We start from the raw sequence: 23,734 nt of genomic DNA on the forward strand, positions 1-23,734 counted from the left end.
TCGCGAAATGAACATCAGATCGAAAAACTGAAAAATACACTTATTCAATATATTTGAAAAATCTATCGAATGGCACCAAATATGACCCTCCACGGATGTGGAGTGGGGGGTTACTTTAAAATTTTAAATAGGAGCCCCCATTTTTTATTATAGATTCGGATTTCTTACGTTAAAATAAGTAACTTTTATTTGAAACATTTTTTCGAATATCGATAGATGGCGCTATAATCGGAAAAACGATTGTTGGAAATGGAAAATTAAATTAAAAATGGAAAGTCCCCACTAAAATGGAAAACTTTACTTAACTTTTTTTGGTTTTAGAACCTACTCTTCACAACCCAATAGGTCCCCAAAGCGCTCGAGTGACTGTACATTTAGCATACTTTCCTCCCCTACTAATAGTTTCTAAGTAATGTCTTTGGCTGACGAAGTAGCAGACGAGTGAATTAACATCGATAAATTCATTATAACAAATGTTATAAAAAGCCCCAGATTGATGATCTATTCAAATTCAAGTGTTTCTACCGAAAGTCCAGGATGAACTAGGATTCAAGTGAAAATCTAGCAAACTCCTCCACTATAGATTAAAACATACTATACTACCTTCCTATTTTAGAAAGAATTTAAGGGTTTGCAAAAAATCACAAAAAACACACAGCCCTCTAAAAATCTGAATGCTAAAATTACATACATTTCATTCTACTCTGAGGAATATATCTGATATATTTCTTTGATCTTTCAAAGGCATTTGATACTATAAACGTAAGAGTTGCTATAGAGAAGTTAAAAAATATTGGTTTTCGGGGTCAGCTCTCATTATGGCTGTCATCATATTTACATTCTAGGAAAATTCTCGTTAAACTTAATGACTGTCGATCATATTATGGTGATGTTGATATTGGGGTTCCTCAGGGTTCAATACTGGGACCTTTAATATTCATATGCTATGTTAATGATATGCCCAAATATGTCAGATCAAATAACATATTTATGTATGCAGATGACACAACTATTGCTACATCTGCTTCAAGTGTTGAGGAATTAACTGTCTTACTAAATGTTATATCAGAAGACTTTACAGGATGGTGTATTTATTTATCGTATGGCATAGATATAACAAGAACACATAATTTAAAAAAAGTATATAAAACATTACATGAAGTATCACAAACGAACATCTAATGTATTAATATACTGTAAAACATTTTCGGTCGCATTCAGGAACTCATCGAAAACTCCAGGGTACCGCCTTCGGGGCATTCCTAAATAATGTGGCGGACGGTCTGCCGTTGCGCACCACAGTCACACTCAGGAGTAAGGGCCTTTCCCCATCTATGCAAGCTGTCAGCACATCTACCGGTACCTGTTCTTATTCTGTTCAGCGCCGTCCATGTATTGCGGGGCAGTTCAAAGCCTGGCGGTTTCTGATCGATACAGGCCATTTGGTGTGATTCCTTTGGTGAGTCGCTCTCCCACTGTCTTCTCCAAGCGTTGGTGAGGTCGAAATGTTCCTGATGTAGGGAGGTGGCCCTTAACAATGGGGGATATCTGGAGCGCAGTCTGTTCATTTCGATATCAAGCTTATCATGGTGGATGGGTAGTTGATGGTTAGCTTCGATTTTTCGATATTCTCTGAGAAGAGAATAACTTCTTCTTAGTTTAGGTGGTGGAATGTGACTCAGAATGGGAAGCCAATAGTTCGGTGTTGGTCGAATTGTACCTGAGATCATTCGCATTGTCTGGTTTAATTGGGTGTCAATGATCTTCGTGTGTTTGCTATTGAGCCATACCGGCGAAGCATATTCAGCCGCCGAGTATACGAGTCCGAGAGCGGATGATCTGAGTACGGAGGCTGAGGACCCCCATGTGGTGCCACATAGCTTTTGGATTATATTATTTCGCGTCTTCAGTTTTTCTGCCGTTCTTTGTAGGTGTTCCTTAAAACTTAAGGTTCTGTCAAGAGTCACTCCAATATATTTTGATGTTGAGTTATGAGTGAGTAGTTTGTTTTCAAAGTGAACGAAGAGTTTTTTGTTGGCTTGGGCATTATTCAGATGGAAACAGCACACTTCAGTTTTCGTTGCATTGGGCCGTAGCCTCCATTTGCGAAAATATTCACCCATAACAGCAAGGTCATCCGTCAGTATTGTTTCTCTAACATTCATGTTATTATGTCTTGCTGCAATGGCCCAATCGTCAGCGTACCCAAATTTCTGCGAAGTTGTCCTAGGTAGGTCCGCGATGTATAAATTAAAGAGTAAGGGTGCCAAAACAGATCCCTGTGGCAATCCATTGCTGAGCTTCATTTGGACACTTCTTAAGTTGCCCATTGTGACGTGAAAAGGTCTGTCGGTGAGCATGCTATCAATGAGTTTGGTTACCTTTTGGCACGGGATGGCACGGATCAGTTTGCAGATTAGTCCTTGTCTCCAAACGGTGTCGTATGCAGCTGATAGGTCAATGAAAGCAACGGATGTTTTTTGCTTTCTTTGAAAACCTGCTTCGATATGTGTTGTTGGGGATAGGATCTGATCTGTGCAGCTGCGGTTAGGTCTGAACCCTGCTTGCTCAATAGGTATCACTCTCAATATGGTGTTACTAATTCTGTTGTAGATTAAGCGTTCCAACAGTTTATAGACACAGCTCAGCAGTGCAATCGGTCGGTAGTTTTGGGGTTGATCATTTGCTTTTCCTGGTTTCAATATGGCTATAATGGACGCGTTTTTAAGGAAATGGGGGATTTCTTTAAGGATGGTGTAAAAAGAATGCTTTGGTTGTTAATGCTAAAAAGACCACTAGCATGCAATTATACTATAGATCTAACTCAATTCATCAGTTCTCTATCAAAGTAATAGCATGGTTCATTCGACAACTACCACTAAACTTTTGGGTTTGTATCTAGATAGTAATATGAGCTGGGAATCTCAAATTAATCACGTTTGCAAGAAAATAATAGTAGCTATTACGCAATTTTACAATTAAAAAGTTTTTTTACAATTGAACAGTTATTGAATATTTATTATGCAATTGTGTATTCTCACTTGGCCTGTAATATAAATCTTTGGGGTAGTGCTGTGAGTGGTACAAGAGTATTTGTCTCTCAGAAAAGGATAATTAGATTAATTTTCAATTTGCCATACAGGTTTTCATGTCGACAATATTTTAAAAAATATAACATTTTAACAGTACCTTCTATTTATATTTTTAAATGTATACTGTATGTAAAATCTAATATAACTACGTTTCATTCAAACTCTTATTATCATCAGTACCCCACTAGACAAAATGACTTTATAAGACTACCAAAACATAATACTGGACGATACGAAAAATCCCAGTATTCTATGGGTATAAGACTTTTCAATCATCTTCCCAATGGTATTAGATCTGAAATAAACCCAAATAAATTTCGAGACAAACTAAAATCGTACCTATTGCAAAATTGTTTCTATAGTGTAAGCGAATATATGGGTGATGTAAATAATTAATTCTATGTACTGTTTATATTTTATCTTATAATAATTTTTAAGTGATATTTTATATATGCATATATTTGTATTTTAAACTGACGATCATGTAAATGATCTTGCAGGACAAATAAAGTATTCTATTCTATTCTATTCTATAGGGTTGGTTTATAGCGAAGACTACTCAGCATATTATGAACTAGATGAATTACGTGAATTACAAGACAGTATCAAAAATCACAATATAAAGTCCCACAACTGATAAGGTAAAGAAAGTTTAAGAAGTAGACATGATTAGACGAATATCAAGGTTGTGAAATTTGAGTAACTGTACGAGTATATTCAATTGTACATTAGCAGTGGCTAAGGTAATAGTCGTTATGATGACTAAATATAGAAAACAGATAAAAACTTTGGTTGTAAATGGATAGAATTAAAATGGTTAAACCCTTTTATACCTTTACCCTTTTATTACTTATGGGAATGTAATTTTTCAGGGTCATTATTTATACATAAAATTGCAATGTATACTATGTGTAATCGATACTGTTGAAACTTAATAATGCAAAATCAACTAACCTTAACTCTTCTCGACAATAGCCAACCCTTTCGCTCGTTATTTCCGAACCAAAATTTCCAAAAATCTACTTCAACCTTGACATTCCACAGAACTCCACTTTCTGTTTCTCCATAACACTCAGCAAACAATATAGCAATTAAAATAATAATAATAAAAAAAATTGTAAAGAAGCTCACCTTCAGTCGAATCAAAATCCTGGTCGGAACCTGGTCGTTTAAAAATGAATTTAAATAAAACCAAAGTGATGGGAAATCAAAATATCACAACAGCCATGGATGGAAGTGAGATCGAAAGTGTCGAAGAGTATATATTATAATTAGGTCACACGATCACGAACTAGGTAAACATAATCAAATGGCAGAGATAACTGGACGAGTTAGAATGAATTAGGCAGCAGGAGGATAAAGAACGAAAACAAATAGATACCAATAAATCTAAAGAAAAAAAAGTATTCAACAGTTGTATTCTACCAGTTATGATCTACTCTACGGAATGGAGACCGTGACTCTTATAAAGTTATCAGTCAATAGATCACGAACAACACAGAGGGCCATCGAACGAGCTATGTTATGAGTTGCTCTCAGAGAACGTAAAGCAAGACGAAGTTGGAAGACGTAATTGGAAGAATTGCTCAAATGAAATACAGCTGGGTAGGACACGTGGCATGAAAAGACAACAAATGATAGACGAGAAACATTCTATATTGAAGACTACGCGAACACAGTGTTAGTTGAGGAAGACCACAGAAAAGGTAGCTAAACGAGATCAAAGCCAAAGTGGGGAGAAACTGGCATCAAATAGCATAAAACACAGAAGAGTAGAGCTCATGGGGAGGCCTTTGTCCAGGATTGGATGCAAACAGGCTGGAGAAGAAGAAGATTAAGCATATTATGAAAAAGATGAATTGAAAATGACAAATGACTACAGAAAAAGGCGAAGGATAAAAAATTGATCACGTTAATTTAAATATATACAAATATTATACAAACCATTGTATGAAAAGTCAGTATATAGAGTCCCGTAACTGATAAAACAAGGGAAAATTTTGGAAATGAGCAATATAGGACGAATATCCTGGTTGTGTAATTTCAGTAACTGTATATAGCCCAATAAATGACCGTTTTGGAGTGTAATTTCCAGGGGCAACTCCGAATTGCATGAAAATTTGGATTTAGGTTCTACTTACCCTCCACTTCAAAGTTGAATTTGTGCCGTTGGTTGCTTTTACTTGGGGGGTGACATTTACTCCTTCTCGGGGGTGAAAAACGCGTGCTTAAAATAATGCCGGAAATGGATAAATTGACTTATTTTAAGCACCTTTTGTTTTATAAAGTTTTTTACGAAGTCAATACTTTTCGAGTATGTTGACTTTTCGACAAAAAAACTACGTTTTCAGACAGTTTTTCCCAAATAACTCACAAAGTAAATATTTTATCGAAAAAAATATTTTTAGCAAAAGTGTAGCCTATAAAAAAACGAAAAAAATGGTGTACCAGTAAAGTCTACAAATTGAGTAGAAGCAAAGTTGAAGCTCATGAAAAATACGTTCTTATTCGTCTAATTCCAAATCGAATAATTCAACGCGTAATCACCGAAGAAAGAAGCGTTTTTCGGGAAAACCTTATTAACAGTTTTAAAGTATCGAAAAAAAGCTTATTATTTGTTTTTTACAAAAGTTTACAGCATCAAAAATAAACGAGTTACACTAAAAAGAAATGTTGGCCCCTTCTTTTGGTAAAAAAAAAATCGTGAAAACCTCCCTCTATTTAGCACTCTAAATGAAATTAATCGTTTGGCTTTACCATCTATTTTAACTGTATGTGTATTGTTTATATGATCTGTAAGTTGGATTGGTTTGAAGTGCTTATTTTTGAAAACATCTGGTTTTATAGTAAAAAAAATTTTCTAAAAATTTTTGAAAAATTTTATTTTTTTAAAATAACTTAAAAAGTATTAGTGATAAGAAAAATCTTTAAGATTAAAAAAATGTAGGTTTTGCTATTTTAAATATGCTAGTTTCATTTTGTTTCTCCGTAAGACAAAAATTGGTTAAGATATAGCTGTTCAAAATTTGCATACACTCATGATTAGTTACCCATTCAAGCTTTCTCAATTATATCCCTTTCAAAAATAAACACTTTAAACCGGTAAGACTGACAGATCATATAAAAAATAGATAGGTAAGTAAATTGTTTGTAAAGTGGTAGCGATTAATTTCATTTGGAGAGCTAAAAAAAAGAGGGCCAACTTTATTTTGAGCGTAACTCGCTTATTTTTAATGCTAAAACTTTTGTTAACAATTAAAACAAAGCTTTTTAAAAAACCCTTTAAAAAAGTTTAAATGGATTTTTCCCGAAAAGTGCTTAATTTTTCGGTGATTTCACCTTAAAATATTCGATTTGGAATTAGACGAATAAGAACGTATTTTTCATGAGCTACAACTTTGTTTTTATTTGATTGATAGACTTTACTGATACACCATTTTTTTGGGTTTTTTTATAAGCTACACTTTTGATAAGAATATTTTTTTCGATAAAATATTTACTTTTTGAGTTATTTGCAGAAAACCGTCTGAAAACGTAGTTTTTTGTCGAAAAATCAACATTTTCAATGGCAAATAACTCGAAAAGTAGGTATTGACTTACGTAAAAAACTCTATAGTACAAAAGTGGCTTAAAATCAGTCAATTTATCCATTTCCGGTCTTATCTTGAACCTGTGTTTTTTCACCCTCGAGAAGGGGTTACTCTCACCCCCCAAGTAAAAGCAGCCAACGGCACAATTTCAACTTTGAAGGGGAGGGTAAGTAGAACCTAACTCCAAATTTTCATGCAATTCGGAGTTGCCCCTCAAAATTACACGATATCGCCGAATTTCCCGTTCATTTACTGCGCTAATATATAAATATACAGTAACAGTGGGGATCCATTTACAACCATATTTTTTATTTGTTTTCTGTATTTAGTCATCACAACGATTTTTACCTTACCCCCTAAGTAGAGTAGAGTAGAGTAAATTTTTACTAAAAAGTAAAAGTACTAAAGAGTAAAATTTACTCTACTCTACTCTACTCAGTGGGTAAGGTAAAAATCGTTGTGATGACTAAATACAGAAAACAAATAAAAATATGGTTGTAAATGGATACAATTGAAATTTTTAAACCCTTTTATCCCTATAACTTATGGGAATGTAATTTTTCAGGGTCATTATTTATACATAAAAATGCTATGATGTAATCGATACTGTTGAAACTTTACAATGCAAAATCAACTAACCTTCACCCTTCTCGACAATAGCCAACTCTTTCGCTCGTTATTTCCGAACCAGAATTTCCAAAAATCAACCTTCAACCTTGACATTCCACTACGGAACTCCACTTCCCGTTTCCCCATAACACTCAGCAAACAATATAACAATCAAAATAATAATAATAAAAAAATTATAAAGGAGCTCACCTTCAGTCGAATCAAGATCCTGGTCGGAACCGGAGGTCCGTCTTTTGTGGCCCAATCTCAAAAGACTGGTGACAGAAAACTGACGAGAGTTCTCCGAACAATGACTCCGGCTATTGTAATCCTGATCTGTACTAAATTCTGTCACATGTCCGTCAAATGTGTACATTTTTAACTGAATTGTTCTCACAACTATATTTTGGCACCTTTACTTTTTTTCCTTTTAAGACGCAGTCATTTTCAATGGGATCCCTAATCTGAAATAAATTGAATTCTTATTTTCACCATATCGATGTGATGCGGTTACAGTTGTACTATAATCCAGTGAATCTTATTGCGTAAATACAGGATGTAACAAAAATACAGGTCATAAATTAAATCACATATTCTGGGACCAAAAATAGTTCGAATGAATGAACCTAACTTACCTTAATACAAATATGCACATAAAAAAGCTACAAAATGAAAATCGATTTTTTCGAATATATCGAAAACTGTTAGAGATTTTTTATTGAAAATGGACATGTAGCATTCTTTCTAACTCCCCCCCCCCCAAACTTTTGTGTACGTTCAATTAAATTATTATTGTGGTACCATTAATTAAATTCAATAATTTTAAAACTTTTTAGGCTCTTAGTATTTTTTCAATAAGGCAGTTTTTATCGAGTTGCGGCTTCATTTTTAATATGTTTACATAAAAATTTTATGGGGGTTTTGTTCCTTTAAACCCCCAAATGTTTGTGTACGTTCCAAATTAAACTATTACTGCGATACTATTAGTTAAACACAGTGTTCTTAGAACTTTTTTGCCTCTTTGTATTTTTTCGATAAGGCACCTTTTATCGAGATGTGGCTTTTTTTTAATATGGTTCAAAATATACCTAAAAATGTAAATCATAAATAAATTTTCATATTATTACCAAGTCTCCATAATCGTACTTAACCATATACAAATATGTGGAGGATTTGACAAATATTCAAAATATCTCGATAAAAACTAGACTTTTCGAAAAAGTACTAAGAGGCAAAAAGGTTTTTAAAACATTGTGTTTAACTAATGATACTACAATAATAATTAAATTAGAACGTACACAAAAGTTTGGGGGGGGGGGGGGGGGTTTAAAGGAACAAAACACCCAAAAAATTTTTATGGGGTGTCTAAATTTCACTATAATTTTTTTGATAAGATACTACTGCTATAATAATGTCACATGTTCATTTTCAATAAAATATCTCTAATAGTTTTCGATATATTGGAAAAAATCGATTTTTATTTTGTAACTTCAAAGGGCTGTAACTTTTTTTATGTGCACATTTGTACTAAGGTAAGTTAGGTTCAATCGAACTATTTTTAGTCCCGAAATATGTGATTAAATTTATTATGACCTGTATTTTTGTTACACCCTGTATAGTTAAACAAAAGTTAAAATATCCCTCCAGAAATGAACGTACTTACTATACTTCCAGTTCTTAAATTAATTATATTTTCAATATATTTTTAAAAGCAGGCAATATCATACAACAAATGTTCATTTAGGAACAAAAAAATATTTCGAAAGGAAGTAAACATTAAAAAAAACTAAAAAATGGATAGAAATCTTAAATACAAGAATAAAAATACGAGAATTTAATAGATTGTATCCACAAGTGGAGACTGTATGACTGTATCTATTTACACTTATTTCTGTCGCCAGGGGGTACAACAGCCTCCTTAATTCAGATGGACTTACTTAAGTTTTTTATGTATTTTGACCCGTAGAACACGAATTTTTTGAGTAACAGTTGATCCGGATGTCGATAAGATTGTTATAAACAAAGAACTTGAGGAATTACATAACAACGATTTTTCGCAAAACAAAACATTTTTTTGTATTTTTTGGGTCATTCTAAGCAAAAAATGTTCTTACAAGTTTTTTCGTAGGATGCATAGTTTTCGAGATAAACGCGGATGAACTTTCAAAAAATCGAAAAAGTGCAATTTTGAACCCGAATAACTTTGGATTAGAAAATAAAATAGCAATTCTGCTTACTGCATTTGAAAGTTAAAGTCAAATTCTATCGGTTTTGATTATTTGCATTGCTAAAAATTAATTTTTTTATTGTTAAACAAAGCTATAAACACATAGTGTTTCCCGTGCCCAATGCATGCGTTTTAATGTATTCTTTTTCTCATGATCATCTTTCAGTGCGTCACAGTTTTTCGATTTCTTTCTAACGCATTAAATTGTATGTGACAGAAAAAAAGGCACGTCCGTGATTACAGACATTTACAACATTTATTCTAGTTATTCTACTTGTCGATATATGGCGCCATAATAAAAAATATAATTTTTTTAATTAGATAATAATATTACAAATATAATCTGCATAAATTATAACACTATACAAATCAAAGAAAATACAGTGGAACCCCGATAAGTCGGCCCCCGATAACCCGGAAGTCCGGCTAACCCGGATCGATTTTCATCAGACAAACATTTCAACAACAAAAATGTATTAATATAATATTTGAGAGATAATGTGTATTTGTGTAATATAAACTATACGATAGTAAAAATGACTCATAGCACACAGCGACAGAGCGACGTTCATTTTCTCGGATTATCAGAAACAACAGGCACCTGTATTCCTTTATTTATTTCAAACTGTCTTAGAATTGTATAAAAAAGACTAAAAGACTATTTAAAAAATTCTTTTTTAGGCAAAGGTCTTAATCTCCACTGTTCTTAAATAACATAACATCGTTCTGATTGTGACCCAATTGTGTAGTATTACAGTCGTATTGTTCGCTTCCGTTCTGTATGTGTGTGTTTTTTTTTGTCTACGTAATGGCAACAAAACGTAAAAATGTTGTAGTGACAATGGAAAAGAAACTAGAAGCATTAAATAGGATTGATAAAGGCGAATCTTTAAAAACAATTGCAGCATCATATGATGTCGGTCGGTACATCTACAGTTACGGATTGGAAGAAAATAGTCCACTGAAATATTCTCAACTGCTCAAAATTGGCAAAGAAGACGAAAACCTTTTGCAAATATGTTTTCGACCCTCAGGAATCCGAATCTGAAATTAGTTTTGCGAGAAAATGCCGGGAAATCCGGAAAAATCGTAAAATAGAGCTTTTCTGCAGTTTTCTTGAAAACTACAATAGCTAGCGGAAAAATAATCAAACCATCGTGTTTATTGGACGATTTTACATAAAAATAGATGTGCTTTTTTGCGAGAAAATGCCGGGAAATCCGGAAAAATCGTAAAATAGAGATTTTTCGCAATGTTCTCGACAACTACAGTAGCTAGCGGAAAAATAATTAAACCATCGTGTTTATTGGACGATTTTACATAAAAATAGATGTGCTTTTTTGCGAGAAAATACCGGGAAATCCGGAAAAATCGTAAAATAGAGATTTTTCGCAATTTTCTCGACAACTACAGTAGCTAGCGGAAAAATAATTAAACCATCGTGTTTATTGGACGATTTTACATAAAAATAGATGTGTTTTTTTGCGAGAAAATGCCGGGAAATCCGGAAAAATCGTAAAATAGAGATTTTTCGCAATTTTCTCGACAACTACAGTAGCTAGCGGAAAAATAATTAAACCATAGTGTTTATTGGACGATTTTACATAAAAATAGATGTGCTTTTTTGCGAGAAAATGCCGGGAAATCCGGAAAAATCGTAAAATAGAGATTTTTCGCAATTTCTCGACAACTACAGTAGCTAGCGGAAAAATAATTAAACCATCGTGTTTATTGGACGATTTTACATAGAAATAGATGTGCTTTTTTGCGAGAAAATGCCGGGAAATCCGGAAAAATCGTAAAATAGAGATTTTTCGCAATTTTCTCAAAAACTAGAGTGGCTAGCGGAAAAATAATCAAACCATGGTGTTTATTGGACGATTTTACATAAGAATAGATGTTTACTAAAAAATAAAAGTAATCCCAACGATAAGGAATTAAATTCTTGTGTAAAGTGATAAAAACTTGTGTGATATCGAATATAAACAAAGCAGGTTTTATAGTAGGTGGAAACAAAACAATATAATATTCGTGTGAATGGTGTATTTCTACAGGAAAATAAAGCATATTAATAAACAGAATCAGCTGAAAGTAGAAAACTTTATTATAATATAATTAATGTTATTATAAACAGATAACCAGGGCCGGATTTTGATTTTTACCTAGGAATAAAAGTGCTGGAAGTGGAGAAGTTGTTTAGAGCAAAGATACAACGATTACCAGCCATAATTCTCGCTTGGATTTCTTCTTTTATATTTGGTCTCCTAGTGAATGTCGCTCCTAGATATTGGAATCTCTCTACTTCTTCGAATTCATATATTTTGCCTCTGTGTTTATTGTCAGATATTGTCCTTGTGTGTATTCTCGTTCTGTCCATTCCATATATTTAGTCGTTTCTTCGTTTATGTATATCCCTTTCTTTCTTCCTATCGCCTCTAGTCTTTTTAGTATTTCTTTTAATTCTTGTTTACTTCTGGCTATCATTTCTATGTCATCAGCGAATGCCAAGCATTGGTGTTTGTTTTCGTTGGTATACAAGTCAAGTCCTGTTAATTTCGGCTTCTCTGATGACCATTTCAAGAAGGATACTGAACAACAGTGATGACAGTGGGTCTCCTTGTCGTACCCCTGCACCGACCCTAAACTTATCTGTTACCTTTCAATTTATTTTAACCCTGTTCTCTGTTTCTCTGAGTGTAACTTTTACCATCTTTATTAATTTTTCACTAATTCCAATTTCACATAGTGCTTTGTATATTTCTTTCCGTTTCACTCTGTCAAAAGCTTGTTTAAAGTCAGTGAAAAGGGCCATTGTAGATTTCCCGTATTCGTAGCTTCCCGCTTGTATCTCATGCAGTAGGAAAATTTGATCCACCGTGCTGCTTCCTCTTCTGAATCCACATTGATATTCTCCTATGTCATTATCTATCTTTTGTGTTATCTTGTCTTTTATATGTACTGCAAGTATTTTATATGCAACGTTTAGTAGGACTATTCCCCTGTAATTATGGCATAAACTTGTGTCGCCTTTTTTGCGAATTGGACACAGTGTGGCTTCAGTCAATTCTTTTGGTATGTGTTCTTGTTCCCAAATTTCTTTTATCAGCTTTTCCAAATGCTTAATTAATACTGGTCCTCCATATTTAAACATTTCGCTGTTATTTCATCCTTACCTGGGCTCTTGTTTTCTTTAGTTTCTCTATTATTTCTTTTATTTCTTTTTCATTAGGTGGTCTTTCTTGTATTTCTTCCTGATCAATACTTTCATTCGGTTCTTCTTCTTCTTCTTCTTCTTCTTCTTCTGCATATTCTGTTGTGGGAATTTTATTTAGAAGCTCTTCGAAGTATTCTCTCCATCTGTTCAGTATTTCTTTGTCGCTTACTAAATTCCTTACATTTTTGTTTTTTTAGTGTACAGGTTTTCTTTGGAACCCCCTTTTCTCATTTTTTTACTCCTTGATATAAGTTTCTGACTTCTTCATTTTTATAGTTTTCCTCTATGCATTTCAATTTATCTTCGTTTTACTTTCTCTTCTTTGCTCGTATGATTCTTTTAGTTCGTTTTCTTTGTTCTTTGTATTTTATCTCCATCTCTGGTGTTTTCACTTGCATCATTTTCAGTCTTAACTTATTTCTTTCATCCAGTTCTATTTTACATTCCTTATCAAACCATTCTTTGAATCCATCTTTTATATTTCTATTACTGACTTGCGCTACTTTGGTCATACATACTTTTATTTGCATCCATTTTTGTTCGATGTTTCCATTTTCTGCAATATTTTCCAGTTCTCTAGTGACTAGTCTTTCATATTTACTTTGTTCTTCTTCTGACAGTAGTCTAATAGGTTTAGTTACTTTGTACCTTTTTTCTGTTGGTTTCTAAGAACTGGTATAACCTGTTTCAGTTGTATTCCGACTATAAAGTGATCTGTGTCTGCATCTGGTCCTCTATATGTTCTTATGTTCTTTATACATTTTCCATGTCTTTTTCGACGAGCACATGAACTATTTGGTTTATGGTTTTCCCATGTGGTGATTTCCATGTTCCTTGGTATATTCTTTTGTGTTGAAAGTACGTGCTCATAACGATCATGTTTCTTTCTTTTGCAAAATCTATTAAGAGGTGACCATTTTCATTCGTTGCTTCATGCATACTTTATTTTCCTATGGTGGGTGTATATATTTCTTCTTTCCTATTTTGGCATTAGCATCACCTAGTACTATTTTTATATCGTATTTGGGAATATTTTCGAATACTGTATCTATTTGACTGTAGAAGTCTTCCTTTATCTCTATGTTTTTCTCTTCAGTCGGTGCATCTCTCTCTCTCTCTCTCTCTCTCTCTCTCTTGTCGTTTCCCCATTACTGAGGATCGTGATTTCTTCCAATATTCCTAACAATCTTTCTCCATTGGTCTCTATTTTCAGCTACTCTAAGAGCTTCGCAGAATGAGTTTCCAGCTGAATTCTTTACTTGATCGGACCATCTAGTTGGTGAGCGTCCTCTTGATCTTCTCCCCGGAACGTTTCCAGAGACTATTGATCTCTCCAAACTGTCATCACCTCTGCGAACCACGTGACCAAAGAATTGCAGAATTCGTTGCAGACATATTGTAGACAGCTTTTTTTTAATATTGAGTTGGTTTAGAATGGAAACGTTTGTTCTATGAGCTGTCTATGGTATGCGCAGCATTCTTCTCCAGCACCACATCTCAAAGGCATCAATTTTTTGGCGCTCGCATGCGCGAAGAGTCCAAGTCTCTGCTCCGCATAGAAATATTGAGAATACAAGGGCATTCACCAGTCTCATCTTGATATTTTGAGAGATTGATCTGTCTTTCCAAACTTTAGTTAGGCGTCTCATGGCATTTTTTGCCATACCAATACGTCTCCGAACTTCTGCTTCACAGTTGCCATCGTTAGTTATACTAGACCCGAGATAGACAAAGGTGTTTACTATCTGGTATTCCTGTAACATGTTAGTCAGTTGAATAGTGTCGAATCTGTCGACCACCATTATTTTTGTCTTAGCTTTATTGATTTTCAGACCGACTTTATTGCTTTCGTGCTCAACTCTTCTTGCTCATTTGCTGCTATAAGTGTAGTGTCATCAGTAAATCTCAAGTTGGAGATTTTCCTATCCTTCTAAAGGCCCATCCTTCTATGACATGTTCAGCATAAATGTTAAAACATAAGTCAGGTGACAACACGCATCCTTGTCTAACACCTCTCTCGGTCTTGAATTGGTTTGAGAACTTCTGATCTAGTCGTAATATCGCTATATTAGACTGGTACAGATTTTTAATAAGTGTCACCAGGTGCATTGGTGCGCCCATTTCTATTAAAATTGACCACAGATTTATCCAGCTTACACAATCAAATGCCTTTTGGTAGTCAACGAAGCATATAATCATAGGTACTTGAAATTCTCTAGACTTTTCAATAAGTTGTCTCAGGTTCAGGATTTGTTCCCTTGTACCTTTACCCTTTACAAATCCCGCTTGTTCCTGAGGTATTTGGTAATGTAGATAGGTTTTTAATCTGTTTTTGATGATATGCAACAAGATTTTACTAGCATGTGTTATTAGTGACAGTGTGCGGTAGTTTTCACATCTGGTAGTAGTTCCTTTTTTGTGTAGCGGGATATAAATTGAGGTGCACCAATCAGATGGCAATTTTCCTGAATTCCAAACAGCGACACAGATAGAATGGATGATATGTAGTCCTTTGTCACCTAGTAACTATAGTATTTCACATGGTATTGAATCAATGCCTGGGGATTTATTTCTCGTTAGTGATTTAATTGCATCTTTGACTTCAGCGAGTAAGACAGTAGGTTCTCTAGGGTAGTTAGAGGGCCACTGATTTTCTGCTGATACCTCGGTATTTTTATATAGCTCGTCACAGTAGTTTCGCCATTTTTCCAATATTTCGTCAGTATCGGTCTTTAGATTACCTTCCTTATCTATTACAGACCACGTTTGAGGTTTAAATTCTCTGGTAAGGAGTTTGATCTTTTGGAATAAATCCCTCGGTTGATTTCGACAGCCATGTTCCTCTATCTCTCTGCATATTTGAGAGATATAATCAGCTGTGTCTTTGCCGCACTGTTTTTTGATTTCTTTCGATAACTCTCTGTATTCATCGTTTGTTCCGTGTCTAGCTTTGTGTTATTTTGTGCGTTTAATAACAGTCCACGTATTATCGGATATCCATGGCTTACGGCCAGTGGAAACCGCTGTCTCATAGTCTTTTGCAGCCTCGATTACCTTATCTTTGAAATAAATCCAAGTGCTTATTTATTTATTTATCGTATGGCATAGATACAACAAGAACACATAATTTTAAAAAAAGTATATAAAACACTACATGAAGTATCACAAACGAACATCTAATGTATTAATACACTGTAAAACATTTTCGGTCGCATTCAGGAACTCATCGAAAACTCCAGGGTATCGCCTTCGGGGGCATTCCTCAATAATGTGGCGGATGGTCTGCCGTTGCGCACCACAATCACACTCAGGAGTAAGGGCCTTTCCCCATCTATGCAAGCTGTCAGCACATCTACCGGTCCCTGTCCTTATTCTGTTCAGCGCCGTCCATGTATTGCGGGGCAGTTCAAAGCCTGGCGGTTTCTGATCGATACAGGCCATTTGGTGTGATTCCTGTGGTGAGTCGCTCTCCCATTGTCTTCTCCAAGCGTTGGTGAGGTCGAAATGTTCCTGATGTAGGGAGGTGGCCCTTAACAATGGGGGATATCTGGAGCGCAGTCTTTTCATTTCGATATCAAGCTTATCATGGTGGATGGGTAGTTGATGGTTAGCCTCGATTTTTCGATATTCTCTGAGAAGAGAATGACTTCTTCTTAGTTTAGGCGGTGGAATGTGACTCAGAATGGGAAGCCAATAGTTCGGTGTTGGTCGAATTGTACCTGAGATCATTCGCATTGTCTGGTTTAATTGGGTGTCTATGATCTTCGTGTGTTTGCTATTGAGCCATACCGGCGAAGCATATTCAGCCGCCGAGTATACGAGTCCGAGAGCGGATGATCTGAGAACGGAGGCTGAGGATCCCCATGTGGTGCCACATAGCTTTTGGATTATATTATTTCGCGTCTTCAGTTTTTCTGCCGTTCTTTGTAGGTGTTCCTTAAAACTTAAGGTTCTGTCAAGAGTCACTCCAAGATATTTTGGTGTTGAGTTATTAGAGCGAGTAGTCTGTTTTCAAAGTGAACGGAGAGTTTTTTGTTGGCTTGGGCATTATTCAGATGGAAACAGCACACTTCAGTTTTCGTTGCATTGGGCCGTAGCCTCCATTTGCGAAAATATTCACCCATAACAGCAAGGTCATCCGTCAGTATTGTCCAAGTGCTTTCAGGGTCACTATCTACTTGGTCTAAAGAGAGAGCTTCTTCTAGGTTGTGTTGGAAGTCATTGATTTTTGATGGATTTAGAGACATGACTTTTCTCTGGGGTCTTCTTTTGGGAACTTTAAAAACGAAGTCGAACGTTCAATACCAGGAGTTGATGATCGCTTCCACAGTCTGCGCCAGGATATGTTTTGACAGTTGATGGCCGACGACTTCCATCTTGATCTTATTAGGATTCAGTCTATTTGATTCCTTGTTGTTTCTACATTCTAGGTCTATGATGTTGATCTACAAGATGTTGTTCTACACAGAACTCCACTAGACGGTCGCCATTCTCATTTCTCTGTCCCAGTCCATTTTTGACCAGCACTCCTTCAATATTTTCATTAGATGACCCCACTTTGGCGTTAAAATCTCCTAAAATTATGATGAGTTCACTTTTCGTAATAGCACGAACAGTTTCTTCTAGACCACCATAGAACCTGTTGATGTCTTCTTCTTGTGCAGCTGTTGTAGGAGCGTATACCTAGACAAGGTGTAGGGTATTGGTTGATATTCTCATTTTAAGGGATATTATCCTGCCATCAATAGTATTATATCCAATTACGCAGTCGTTAAGTTTAGAGGGTACAATTATTGCGACTCCATTTGTACTTTTGTTACCTGGGCCTGAAAAATAGACGACGTTGCCAGCAGTTGTTTTAAAATGCCCTTTACCTCTCCAGTGAGTTTCAGAGAGTCCCAGTACCGAAAGATTGTGGTCTGCCATTTCTTTTTTAATTATGTGTAACTTTCCTGGGTTTTGGATCAGTCCCTGGACGTACCATGTACCAATTCGCTGACATTTTCTTAAATTAAATGAAAATTTGGATTCATTCTCACAATTTCTGCCAGGTGCCTGGTCCCTCACACCTTGGCAGCCGGTAGCAAATTTCACACCATCCGACCCGGAACCGAGATGGCGTGAGTCGGGTCGCTACACATTCCATCTTCACTTACTGAAATTGTCATCGTTATGGGAAAAAATTCTCTTGGGAAAATAGTGCAGTGGTTTCCCTTTGAATTCTGCAACGCTGTATATGTGCCGTTTCTGTGGCTATGATTCTCGCCGCATGGTCAGTTTTGTAACAACCAGCTGCCACTGTCCAACCTATCACCATGTCTGGCTACCCTCACTTAGTTTAGCCTGCAGACCAATGCAGTTACCCAAGATGTGGCACGTGGAGCCATAAGTGGTGAGAGTTGAGTGCCTTATGAGGACCAGTTATCAAAAACAATCTCCCGTCGACGACGTTTCATGTGGTCGTTCCAATAAAAGGTGCTACCTCTATTAACACATTCTTACACCCCACATCGGTGCATGTATCTTTAAAAATGTTATTTTTTGGTATTTTACTCTTATTCTTAGTATGCATATTCTCTCTGAAATTGGTTTAAAGTCAACGATTAGATCTTTCAACTTTTTGTTTACTACAAATCCTGTGCCTAACATTCTATTAAATAACTATTCTATAAAAAACTAGCAATACAACTAAAGCAGACTGAAATAACACAGACGACATGGCAAAGTAAAGGTAAACGAACATATATTAGTAGGAATATGGAATGTAAGAGGAACATACGAAGAAGGAAAACTGAAACACCTAGTAGATGAATGCAAAAAATTTATTTTTCAATAGCGGAGGGAAAAAAAAGGAAAACTGAAACACCTAGTAGATGAATGCTAAATATTTATTTTTCAATAGCGGAGGGAAAAAATTTTTCCCTCCGCTATTGAAAAATAAATTTTTTGCATTCATCTACTAGGTGTTTCAGTTTTCCTTCTTCGTATGTTCCTCTTACATTCCATGTTCCTACTAATATAAATATGTTCGTTTACCTTTACTTTGCCATGTCGTCTCTGTTATTTCAGTCTGCTTTAGTTGTATTGCTAGTTTTTTGGTTGTATATTTTTCTCTTTTATGAGTTGTTGTTGACTGCTATTCCATGTCCATATTTCACCATTAATGATTAGCTTCTGGTATCCTATTTTTCCATTTTTTCCATTATGCCTCTCTACCATAGCCTTGCTTCTAATTTCTTTCTGGATAATTCTTTCTTCTTTTGACATATTTCATTATTTCTATTTTGTTTTTCACGCTGTTAAGTTCCACTATGACAGTATTTTCTCCTATTTTCCTTGCTCCATTTACATCTACTGAAACTTGTAGCTCTTTTTCTATAAAATTCTCCATAGCCCCTCGTAAAACTTTCTGATCATTTGTATCAATTTTTATTCCTTGTATTATTACATTTTTTAAGACGTAGTATCTCTTATAAGAATAGGAAGACTAAGATGGGCAGGACATCTAGCAAGATCACAGCATAACAACCCTCCTAGAAGAATCCTTATGTCACAACCTTTGTGAAGTAGAAATAGGGGTAGGCCAAAACTTAGATGGAAAGATGACGTAGATGAGGATGGTAGAAAAATAGGCGCAGCAAACTGGCAACGGTTGGCAATGGATAGGACTGACTGGCGTAATAGGACTTGGGAAGGTCGAGGCTCTTTCATAGAACTGTAGCACCATTGATGATGATGATTATTACATTTTTCCTCTTTCTTTCATTTTCCAATTTCTCTATTTTTTCATTGGCTTTAGGTACTAATTTCTTTTTCTAATTGACCTATTTGTTTTATAGCTGTTTCGTTTGTTTCTCGCAGCTTTTTGATTTCATCTTTGTAGCCGCTTTGTTGATCTTTCAGTTATTTAATTTCATTCTTTAGTTGTGTGATTTCGTCTCCAGATGTATATTGTTATTTTTTATGTCTTTTATATCCATTGCTAATTTTCTCATCATTTTCATCATGTTCCTCCTCTTCCTTTCTCCTTTTCATTTCATCAGCTAATTCGCTATCTGAACTCATTGTTCTTAATTCCTAGTTATTTTTCGTGCTAGAGTTATTAGTCAATGCGTCACGAGTGAAGTTTCGTGGAGAGCTCTACTCACAGTTCAAATTCCCACCCGCGCCCGCGCTGGCCGTTACTAATTTTCCAGCACTTTTATTCCTAGGTAAAAATCAAAATCCGGCCCTGGTTATCTGTTTATAATAACATTAATTATATTATAATAAAGTTTTCTACTTTCAGCTGATTCTGTTTATTAATATGCTTTATTTTGCTGTAGAAATACACCATTCACAATAATATTATATTGTTTTGTTTCCACTTACTGTAAAACCTGCTTTGTTTATATTCGATATCACACAAGTTTTTATCACTTTACACAAGAATTTAATTCCTTATCGTTGGGATTACTTTTATTTTTTAGTAATCATCTATTCTTATGTAAAATCGTCCAATAAACATGATGGTTTAATTATTTTTCCGCTAGCTACTGTAGTTTTCGAGAAAATTGCGTAAAATCTCCTATTTTACAATTTTCCGGATTTCCTTGCATTTTCTCTCAAAAAAGCACATTTATTTTTATGTAAAATCGTCCAATAAACACCATGGTTTGATTACTTTTCCGCTAGCCACTGTAGTTTTCGAGAAAATTGCGGAAAATCTCTATTTTACGATTTTTCCGGATTTCCCGGCATTTTCTCGCAAAAAAGCACATCTATTTTTATGTAAAATCGTCCAATAAACACGATGGTTTAATTATTTTTCCGCTAGCTACTGTAGTTGTCGAGAAAATTGCAAAAAATCTCTATTTTACGATTTTTCCGGATTTTCCGGCATTTTCTCGCAAAAAAGCACATCTATTTTTACATAAAATCGTCCAATAAACACGATGGTTTGATTATTTTTCCGCTAGCTATTGTAGTTTTCAAGAAAACTGCAGAAAAGCTCTATTTTACGATTTTTCCGGATTTCCCGGCATTTTCTCGCAAAACTAATTTCAGATTCGGATTCCTGAGGGTCGAAAACATATTTGCAAAAGGTTTTCGTCTTCTTTGCCAATTTTGAGCAGTTGAGAATATTTCAGTGGACTAAAAAATAGAACTTTTTATAGAGTTTTAAATAGAATCTTTTACCAAGAAACGAACGATACTCTAAACTCTATACTCTATACCAGGGGTCACCAATTAGCGGACCGCGGTCCGCATCCGGACCGTGAGCTAGTTTTGTGCGGACCGTCAATAAATTCAGAATATACCTAGTGTTTGGCAATTTTGAAAATGTTTGGCCATGAAATTGTGTACTATGCTTGGCTCAACTTATGTGTGCGAATCCGCTTTATCAAGAATGAACTTTATAGTCCTGTCGCCAGGGGGGGTACAACGGCCTTCTTAATTCAGATAGACTTACCCAAGTTTTTTTTATGTATTTTGACCCGTAGAACACGAATTTTTTGGGTAACAGTTGATCCGGATGTCGATAAGATTGTTATAAACAAAGAAGTTGAGGAATTACATAACAGCGATTTCTCGCAAAACAAAACATTTTTTTGTATTTTTTGGGTCATTCTAACCAAAAAATGTTCCTACAAGTTTTTTCGTACGATGCATAGTTTTCGAGATAAACGCGGTTGAACTTTCAAAAAAAGGAAAAATTGCAATTTTTGAACCCGAATAACGTTTGAACAAAAAATAAAATAGCAATCCTGCTTACCGCCTTTAAAAGTTTAAGTCAAATTATATCTGTTTTCAATATTTGCATTGCTAAAAATTTATTTTTTGATTGTTAAAAAAAGCTATAAACACATACTGTTTCCCGTGCCTAATACATGCGTTTTAATGCATGCTACTTACAAATAGCCCCGCTTGCACTTTTATCTCCTCTACGTACTCGTTCGATTTTAAATGAGAAATCATTGAAACATCATTCAAGCACTAGGTGTTTATAGCTTTGTTTTAACAATAAAATAATATATTTTTGCCCATACAAATAATTAAAACCGATATAATTTGACTTGAACTTTCAAATGCGGTAAGCAGAATTGCTATTTTATTTTTTAATCAAAAGTTTTTCGGGTTCAAAAATTCCAATTTTTCGATTTTTTGAAAGTTCAACCGCGTTTATCTCGAAAACTATGCATCCTACGAAAAAATTTGAAGGAACATTTTTTGGTTAAAATGGCCCAAAAAATACAAAAAAATGTTTTGTTTTGCGAGAAATCGCTGTTATGTGATTCCTCAACTTCTTGGTTTATAACAATCTTATCGACATCCGGATCAACTGTTACCCAAAAAATTCGTGTTCTACAGGTCAAAATACATAAAAAAAACTTGGGTAAGTCCATCTGAATACAGGAGGCCGTTGTACCCCCCCTGGCGACAGGACTATTATTAAAAATCGGTAGAGATCTCACTTAACAGATGAGTATCTCAACTCCCTAATGAGACTCAGTTGCACTAAACTCACTCCAAACTTCAGATAGGTTGTACATAAAAAATGTCATTTTTCTCTCTGATAATTTAATTTTGTAAAGAGTTTTCCCTCTTATTGTAATACTTCCTAATCATTATTGAAATTAACTAAGCTGTAATATAAAATTGTCGTGTGCATTTTTTATATTCATTTCCTCTCTACTATTAAGTAGGAGTACTTTTCAGATGTGCATTTAATTAAAATAATTTTCAGATTTAATAAGTTTGCAACAAACACCTTGCATTGAAACTAATGTAGAAAAGATAATATGTTAATGCATTTTGTACTATGATTATTTATTTTAAATTCCTCAGTTTCCTTTCTACAAAATTGAAGATGTCTAAAAACTTCATTGGCATTCAAAATATAAATTCCTAATTTTTAAGATATTCTCAGTAACAATTTACAATACCTACTGCTGTTTTCAAAATATACTGATAATAACATCAAAACAATACACAATGAATTTATATTTTTTTATTGTACCAGGAAAACTTACAGAAAAGTATACAGTAACCAAAAACAATCAGATATTATTAGTTTTCCTTTCCATATTAGTCCATGTGTGAGGTCACTTTCGTATGAAAAACGTTTCTGACTCGATTTCTTTGCGGATTCCTGTTCAAAAATGTCCCCTTTAAACAATTCAGAAGGGTGCCGGGTGAAACAATTTTTTAAGCAAATTCAAAATTACTTTTTTGCCTCGAAAAATGTATTTTTAGGTTTCTTGGGTAATTATAAGCAATAAAGGTCTCTTGTCATATTTCTGAAAAGTTTTCGAGTTATAAGCGATTTAAAATCTGAAAAATGCGAAAATATGCATTTGCAATGCTTGATCTTAAGATTTAATAAAATGACAGATCTTTTTTATTTAAGATGACCCAAAAATGCTAAACACATATTTTCGCGGACAAAAAAAGGTGATATTTTGAATTTGTTAAAAAAAATATTAAACAATTTCTGCCCAAAAATTTCGCTCGGCACCCTTCCGATTTGTTTATAGGGGATATTTTTTAACAATAATCCAAAAAGAAACCGAATCAGAACAGTCAGACACAGGCAGCATAAATCCGGACCCCGGAAGTGTCATAGGTTTTCGAAGCGGACCCTCAGGGAAACTAATTGGTGACCCCTGCTCTACACAACTATACATAATTTAGATGTGTACTGTGCATATATTTATATTTCATGTTATTTCAATTATAACGGAGTTTATCTGTAAGTATACCGTATGTTATTAATTTTTACCATATTCTCCGGCTAACCCGAATCTTCGATAACCCGGATCGGCCACGGTCCCAATTAATCCGAGTTATCGAGGTTCCACTGTACCATTTTATAAATGCAAGAAACAAATTTGATTTGTTTTTATTCCAAATTGAAAATAAAATGTGACAACTGTCAGATTTAACTAAAATGTCATGTTAGAATAAATGTCATAAATGTGTATTATCACGGACTTACCCTTTTCCCTATAATTTGTTACGC

General features: G+C 34.7%; 1 protein-coding gene across 1 annotated transcript in view; it reads right to left on the minus strand.

The window, feature by feature from the left end:
• The window catches only part of LOC126884526 (paired mesoderm homeobox protein 1-like), a 109,574-nt gene that overhangs the window by 68,605 nt on the left and 17,235 nt on the right, over positions 1 to 23,734 (minus strand). The window contains exon 2 of the mRNA XM_050650468.1: positions 7,502 to 7,755. Coding sequence (XP_050506425.1) covers positions 7,502 to 7,667 — 166 coding nt within the window. The 5' untranslated portion in view covers positions 7,668 to 7,755. The remainder of the gene's footprint in view (positions 1 to 7,501; positions 7,756 to 23,734) is intronic.

The sequence above is a fragment of the Diabrotica virgifera genome, chromosome 5, assembly GCF_917563875.1.
Source record: "Diabrotica virgifera virgifera chromosome 5, PGI_DIABVI_V3a".
Classification (NCBI taxonomy): domain Eukaryota; kingdom Metazoa; phylum Arthropoda; class Insecta; order Coleoptera; family Chrysomelidae; genus Diabrotica; species Diabrotica virgifera.